Genomic DNA, 8,798 nt, shown 5'->3' on the forward strand with positions numbered 1-8,798 from the left:
TTCACGCTATAGCAGGCACTCTGAGCAACTCTCCCTGGGCACCTGCTGGCTCTGGGATTCCTGCTCTAAAGTTCTGGTGCATCTACACCTAACTCATATAGGCTCTTGTATGTCTAGCCACAAGTGTGGCAAGTACCAGTACTGGGTTAGAGCTGAGGTCTTGGTTTCCCAATAGATATGCAGTGCTTTTTGATAGCATGAATATGCATAAGATAACCCAGGCCTTACTAGAAGACAGAGAAAGAGGAACTTTCCACTCTTCTTGACAACCAGTTCCTCCCCTGACCCAACCCAACCCAGTGGCTAAAATTTTAATCACATTTTCTCTTTTAGAATAACTTGATGCACCACATATAAATATACGGCACTTGAAAACTGACTATAACATTGATAAATAATGATATTATTGACTGACTGTGCAAGGCAAACTCTAAGGGGAATAATGTGGTTAACTACATGTACCCAGGAAGTGGGTTGTTTTTTTAAAGTCTCTGCTCGCTCTTTGCCCCCACCTTTTTTTTTTTCTTAAGTACTGAAATTAAGCAGCAACGAGCACAGGCCTCCCCTTAGGACACGTGACCTTACTCCTTTCCGTTTTGTTGTAAGAGTCAGTAAAAGGAGTTGATGGCAGTTTTAATAGCAAGTCACGATGGAGAAAAGGTACGTAACCTTACGTTTGTACTGTGGGTTAACTACTTGAGAGTATTGCTGGCACAAATGCATAATCACTTCTACAGATTGGAAGGCTCTTACCTATGAGCCAAATATCAGCTTGTTTCTTTCAGCGCAGAAAGGTGTATTCTGTCTCATAGCTGCAACTGGCCAATTCATATTTCTTTTATGGAAATATTATACTAGCATCTTTTCATGATTTTCGCCTAAAATGTTAAAGACTGAATATAGAAAAGTTTTAGATTGAAAGTGCTTTTAAAAGTAATTGTTCGTAAAATACATGAGACCATGTGCCCTTAACTGATAGCTACTTTAAAACTCGAATTATCGGAAATACAGATAATGAGAGGAAAAAAAGCCACTATAAATAACAATAGGAGAGGGCCTCTTAAATTTCAGTGAGAAAAATACTCCCTCTCAGGCACTATGTAAAGAGCTATAAGAAGGTTCTCAAACATAACCTGATAAAACAGCCACTAAGAAGCAAGAAAATTGTATCGCATAAAATGATAAGCTTCATCACAACTGAGCATTTCCCCTAACATTTCTGTGTTGAACTGGATAACATCAGGGCAACTTTCTAATTCATAAAAAGACATTTATGTTGAAAACAAAAGTTTCACCTGATTTCACTGGCTTTTGTTTCTGGGAAGAGAGCTCACTTGAGACATCCTTTTGTTGTTTAAGGTAACTGTATTTTTAAGTGTTCTGAAATAATAAACCTTTGAGATGAAAAGAATTTGTTCACTGCAAACCAGCAAGAGCTTTGCTTAGCCATTGACATTGTGCTAATGTCTCCATGCATTCTAACGTAGCTAGAGATATCCTCAAAATGTTGCTAATCTGAGACAAATAGCTAAACAAATATAACTGGAAAGTTTTGTAAAAATTTAATAAAAGCACAAGATATTATCCCCTTGTCTCTCACAGTATTTTATCGTGCTGGTGGATAAGGAAGTGCACCCCACAATGCAAATATTGGGGGTTATTAAAATGGTTACAGGGTTGATAAGTGGCAACAATCTTTTTTCTTTTATTGTGCTCTATTGAAAGACATTTATACATATTTTTTTGACATAGTCAGTTTTAAAGGAAATTATTCAGCAGGCTGATACACTCATGGCACGATGCATTTAAGTTCTCTTCAATTGTCCACACTGAAGCTAGCTACTTGTTGACTGTTGAAATGATTACAGAAAAATAGAGATTAAGGACATGGTATCCAATACTTTTTATTGTTAGCATGTCAGAAGATCTTGGTAATATATACTTGCTTTGATATTCTGATAAGAGTTTCAATTTGTTGTATTTCCTCACTATGGAAAGCAGTATTTAAATCTGTCTTCAATATTGTGCTGTTGAGACTTTGCCTCCTGAGCTGTATTCTTCAGATAATTTTTGTTGATATGTTATTGCTGATTTCATTGTATTATAAAAAGAACAGCACATGAATAGAGGTGATAGAACCCACACACTAGCAAAAAAAAAAAAAAAAAAAAGAATGTTCAGGCAAGCATCTGAAGTACGGATAAGACCATTAAGGTTTAAAATATTTCATGTGATTGAAAACTGAATTATTTGTAATAAGTGTTTTTGCAGATACTGTTAATGTCAGATTTTTTTGGAGTATGTATGAAATGAAGGGTAAATTAAGACAGTTTTGGAGGGATGTAGACAAAGCAGAAAGTGAAATACACAAACTGATGATTTCAGACCTGTTTTGCAAAACAATGGTGCTCAGACTCTGTACTATTCAGACCAAATCTTAAGGGACTTGATTATAAATGAGTTATTCCAGATCATTCTGCCTTTGTGCATGTTGAATAGCTAGGCACGTTTTCGTGACATGAAACAAGACAGAGAATTTTATTTCCAAACTCGCTGCAGAGCAGAGCTGATGAAGGAGAAAAGTCTTTCCTATGTACCCTCCCTTTGCTAATTTTTGACCCTCTGTCATGGGGTACTCCACAGCCGTGTCTGATCTAGAATCCTGCAGTTTACTTATCTCATGATACAAAACAGAGAGAGGGACTCTAAGGCAGACAGCCTTATACTTTAAAGGAAGGCCACATGGCCTTGATGTCCTTACCAGGCCTTCTCTGCTCCCCAGCGTAGCTCTAATATGACCTCTCAGACAGCAGCATCCAAATGACCACGTCAATGTTGACAATTTCCAATCTTGTTTAAAGACGTTGTGCATGATAACCAGTTGTGAACAATCCTGGACAGAGCATCTTGCTACCCCAGTCCAATCAGTGAAATTTAAAGACAGACTTTCTAAGAGTGCCTAACAAGGATCTAGCTCAGAGGTATACTCATCTTTATAAATGAGTCCTGTACAAGTACACATCCTTTTTCACACCAGTGAGAAACTTCTGCAATGTAGCTTCAGAAAAGTTTTGTGTTTTCATACACAAAATACCTGGAACAACGTAGATGATTTTTGTGAATGAATGAGTGTGGTCTGTGTGTACATTCAAGTGTGCTTGTGAAGGTACACATATGTGTGTGTGCGTCTGCATGCTCACTCATATTTGTGTTTGCGTATAGGCCAGAAGTCACATGTCCTCCTTAATTCCTCTCAATCATATATCTCAGTGATCGGGTAGCTCAGTTATTAAGCTAGACTTGATGTCCAGAAAACTCCAGACACCCTCCCATCTCTGCCTTTCCAGTACCGAGATTACAAGCCCAAGCCACAGTCTCTGAGGTTTTCATGTGGAAGCTTGGGGATCCAAACCCAGATCTTCATGCTTAGGCAGTAAAGACTTTACTTACTGAACCATCTGCCCTGACTGAAGATGTGAGTGTGTGTGTGTGTGTGTGTAAGTCTTTAAGGCTCTGAAATGAACTGCTTGGATATCATAATTTTATAATGTGAAATACGTGTTATGTGACAAACGTAGGAAATGAACTTATAATTTTTATGAATCTTACATGATAGCAGACAAAACTGTTTCGTTGCTGATGATGCAAAGCTAGCAGGGGTAGTGTGATAGTACCTGACTCAGGACAGCTCCACAGAACACAAGGTCAGGAATAGCTGGATCAAGGATCTCCCTTGGGACTCTCAGGATTAGGTCTTCATACTTTCTATGTCTGCAGAAATTCTCACGGACTCCACAGCAGTGCTTCAGGCTAATGTTTTGTCCTTTCTGCAAACTTGATGGCAAAAGAATACTGTTCCCATCACCATGGTAAGACCTGAGGTTTGTGTCTGACCTCTTTCACTGGGATCAGATGCAAGAACCCTGGAATTTAAACTCAGGTCCAATCTCACCCAATGAATCTACGCCTATAGCACATGGCTCTTCTCAGATAGAGATATTCTGCTGAATTAGGAAGTGGAGCAGCTTCCCACAGGGGTTATTGTGCTTCTCAAAACCACAGGCTCTCACTCCAGTGTCACAAATGGTTGCATTTAAAAGTATTGCTCCCAACGTCTGCAAAGGTGTAGTTAGACAGAAATACATTAAAGGGAGCTCTGAATAAAATAAGGGCTTCCAGGAAACAGATTTTCAACAACCATTTATGCAAACATCCTTTGAACATTGTGAGGTTTATAATTTAGGACAAAAGTTATCATATTTTGAAAGATGAGTTTGCTTCTATTTTATGTGTATAAGAATTTTGCCTGTGTGTCTGTCTGTACATCATGTGACAGCCATCCTGCAGAGGCCAAAGGAGGGGGCCACATGCCCAGGAACTGGAGTTTCAGACAGTTCTGATCTCTCATGTGAATCCTAGGGCTAGAACCCAGGTCCTCTGCAAGAACAGCCAGTGTTCAAAAAAGTTATCTTATTACAATTCAAATTAAGCCTGTTAATCACCACAAAATGGTACAGAGCATGTTCAATCTGGACTCAGAAACCCATTCAATATTTTGCTGCTATTGCTGTTTGCCAGGCCACAAAAACCTTCACTTTGTGACTAGTAAATACACCGTTTGATCTTTCCTGTCAGTTAATTCAGGGAAATTGTGAGGAGGGATTGTGGGTTTCTAAAGAGCAGGAAATGGTGTATCAAACTTTGCAAGCACAGTCAAGGGCAGACAGAGAACCTCAAAGCAGGAATGAGGGGGTCCAAGTCTGCTGAAAGGTGATGGAATGGGAGGGGAGGGTAGAGGGATGGGAACACACCTGGCATTCACCTGCTGAGCACAGCAACTTGGAGCTGACAACAGCTGTGAGTGGCAGTCTCCCTGCTGAAGACCCCGCACTGGCAGCTAGTGGGTTTCCTTGCCTGAACATTAGTCTGCTTCTGCAAATTTTCTCACTGTTGAGTGCTGTACTCCTTGGGATTTGCAGACAGGCTGAACTCAGTGACAGGGCACACTCCTAAGTTCCTTGCCCAGGCACCCAGGGTCTCTTGCCAGGCTACGCTTTACAAATACTCTGCTTTTTGTGGAAGGCTTTAGGTGACTTATGGAGATGATTCCACATCAAAGGAGATTTTCGGAGAAAACCATGCCCACATTTATCTTTTGGTCTACATCATTCGCCCTGACCTTACCCAGCTATTTTCCTATGGATTTATACTCCTTGGATTCTTCCTGTAAAATGCATATATATATACATATATATACACACACACACACACGCACACACACGCATATATATATATGTATATATATATCGCACACACACGCATATATATATATGTATATATATATCACACACACAGGCATATATATATATATATATATATATATATATATATATATATATATATATATATATATATTGGTGTGTGTGCGTGTGTGTGTTCATTTAGAGACATAACTTCACATGCTTCTCCAACATTGATTTTTAAAAAATTTATCAATGATAGAGAGATGATTTTTCAAGATTAAAATAAATCATCTAGTACTTTATTTTACAACAGTATAATATTCAATATGAACATATGTTAAATCATGATTTTGTTTTCTTTTTTTCTTTTCTTTTTTTTCTTTTTTTTTTTTGGCTTTTTCGAGACAGGATTTCTCTGTAGAGCCTTGGCTGTCCTGTAGACCAGGCTGGCCTCGAACTCAGAAATCCACCTGCCTCTGTCTCCCAAGTGCTGGGATTAAAGGTGTGCACCACCACCGCCCGGCCCATGATTTTCTTGTAAGAGTCACAGTGGTCATTTTCAATTTTCTGTGGAATAATGATTTTTTGTGCAATTATTTCATATGGAATAAATTCATAAAAATATATATGTAAGACAAATAGAGTGATTTTGATAGTGGCTCTAAACTCTTCTTCGTGTCCTTGTAACTTTCGGAGCTTCTATCCATACTCCATGAGAGTGACAAGGGAATGTTCAGAGAGAATACCTCTGGCTGTTTCAGCTCTGCATTCAGAAGGGGACCTCAGCAGACAGGCTCTTGCTTTTCAGGTTTCATAAATTGACAAAATTTTATCTTGATCAAGTTTTGCATGCTATCTTTTTATTATTATTATTATTATTATTATTATTATTATCATTAATGAGTTTGCATTCGTTTTAAAAAGCCATATCTGTTTTCACTGCAAAGGAGGGGGGCTTGTTCTGGACTCTGTAATTAAAACAAATGAACAAACAAACAACAAACCACTGACAGGATCTCCTTGGCAGGAGATCTTGAAGAAAGTAAGAAACCAGGGATAGCACAGCATTCATGAAACAAACCTTTCTAAAGACTGGAGAGGGGGAGATTGCACTATGAATGCTCAAAGGAAGGAGAGAACGAATGCAAATAGAACAATACATCCAGAAACCCAACAGGTCTCAGAGGAGCCAGAGACAGATGGGTGTAATCACTAGCTCAAGTAGATAAATAACCTTAAACAGAAGGAAGCAGGCTTTAATGAGTTTGAATGTAGATGAATTGGATATAGATAAGATGAAATGAGGAGAGGAAGTTGAGGGAATTCATGCTTCCTAGTTTCTGCCTTCCCTGAAACAGTTGGAAGCTCATCTGATGACAGTGAGTACTTCCAGGTGCCAAAAACCAGATGGAACATTTTATTTAAAAACGGCCCTAGTTGATAACACAATACAATTGTAGGTTTTTATTTAAAAAAAAAAAAAAAAAAGGATTCTTAGACATGGTTTTACCACATAGCCAAGGCACGCCTCAAAGTTTTGTGTAGTCTGCGCCAGCCTCCAATCCCTTATGTAGGCCAGGTTGGTCTCTAACCTGTGCCAGTCCTCTAACCTCACCCTCACATGTGCTGGGAACACACCCATGTGCCACCATTCTCAGTGTCCTTATCCCTGTTGCTATGATGAAATACTCTGAGGAAAGCAACTTAGAGGGAAAAGGTTTCTTTCAGCTCAGGGCTCAATGATATAGACAATCATTGTAGGGGAAGTCACAGTGTCAGGAGAGTGAGACAGCAAGTTACACTGTGTCCACAACAAAGAATCAGAGAGCAAGTGAATGAAATGAAAGCAAACATGCTTTCTAGTAGTGAGCACAATCGCCATCTTAGGTAGCCCTGAAGCTATGTCCCCCCGACAATTAAGATGGGGTTTCCCATATCAGGTTGAATATACTCACGATAACACCACATAAGCATTCCCAGAAACCCATCCCCAAGGAGATTCCTATTTTGTCAAGACTAATTATCTCATCCAGATACAATTATATATTATTAGGTAGATTATTTTCTAATTTAATAGACAATAGCCCAACTGAATTAAAGTCTATAACTAATTTGAGCTTCAAAATTATATCCTGTAAAGCATTGAACCTTATTGGTGAAATAAAATATTAGACATGTGTTCCAGGCAATGGAAACTTTAAATAGTAAAGAGACATACAAACATAAGAATACAAACATAAATTTGTAGGCATAAACCTAATTTCTCATGAGTGTTAAAATGCATACTACAGATAGATCCCCAAAGCTCTTCACTTGCCACATACAGTGGCCATTGCACTTCCATTTTATCCAGTCTTTGAGATGCACATTCTGCACATACTGCACACACTGTGCACACTACACACACTGCAATGCTGCAGACACTAAATACCCTGCCCACTCTGCACATACAGCACATGCTACTGCTGCACACATGGTGTACATTACACACACTGCACACAGTATAATATTGCACATGCTGCACATACCGCACACTACACATGCTGCACACATATTGCATACACTGCACATACTGAAATACTGCATGTTCTATACATCCTGAATACACTGCATACACTGCACATACTGCATGTGCTACACATACTGCACATACTACACACACTGCACACACTGCAATACTGCACCCACTGAGTATACTCCACACACTTCACACACTTCACATACTCCACACACTGCACACACTGTGTATACTCCACACACTGCATACACTTCACATACTCCACACACTACACACACTGAGTATACTCCACACACTGCACATATTCCACATACTTCATTCACCACACATACTGCAATACTGTAAATACTGCAATACTGCTGTTGCAGACCCCTCTTGTCCTTTACTAACCTCTCCTTTGATTTCCCAGGGTGTCCTGATCTGTTTTCCTTCTGACTTATTGAATATATGATCATTCTTTGTGTCTTTTATGGACTTTATTCCACCATTCAGATCTCTAAACACTGAAATCATCTAGATCAGTCTTAGGATGTAATCTTAGTTTTGTCCTAGATGTTTCTTCCTAGGTAATCTTTAGTTCTGTGACTTCAAATCCTATCCATATTCTAATTAGCACTAAAACTGTAAAAGCAATTGACTATCTATCATCTCTCCATAGATGCCCATGACAAATCAAAATAACTCTATCAAAACAGTCCTGTGAGTTATCTATAAGAGCTCAATGGTTCAAAAGTTTGCTAAACAAGTCTGAGCATATAAATTCCAACCCCAAGAACTCACGTCAAAACAGGATGCAGTAACACAAGGGTATGTAATCTTAGTGAGGTTGAGACAAGAAAATCACCCAGAAGTCTGTGGGCCAGCTAGCCTGACATACACAGTGAGGCAGAGACAAAGAGAAAGTCCATCTTAAAAAACCAAGGTGGAAAGTGAGAACCAACATCAGAGAGTTGTCCATTGAGCTCTAGACCTGTACACTCCTGCTGGGAGCATCTCTCTCTCTCTCTCTCTCTCTCTCTCTCTCTCTCTCTCTCTCT

The 8,798-nt window shown here is 39.1% G+C and overlaps 1 protein-coding gene across 2 annotated transcripts in view; it reads left to right on the forward strand.

Annotated features, from left to right (window-relative positions):
- Positions 1-584: 584 nt before the first annotated feature.
- Positions 585-8,798, forward strand: part of Arhgap15 (Rho GTPase activating protein 15) — a 627,570-nt gene continuing 619,356 nt past the window's right edge. For both annotated transcript variants that reach the window (XM_021155710.1, XM_021155709.1), the window contains exon 1: positions 585-660. In XM_021155710.1, coding sequence (XP_021011369.1) covers positions 650-660 — 11 coding nt within the window. In that variant the 5' untranslated portion in view covers positions 585-649. The remainder of the gene's footprint in view (positions 661-8,798) is intronic.

The sequence above is a fragment of the Mus caroli genome, chromosome 2, assembly GCF_900094665.2.
Source record: "Mus caroli chromosome 2, CAROLI_EIJ_v1.1, whole genome shotgun sequence".
Taxonomy (NCBI): domain Eukaryota; kingdom Metazoa; phylum Chordata; class Mammalia; order Rodentia; family Muridae; genus Mus; species Mus caroli.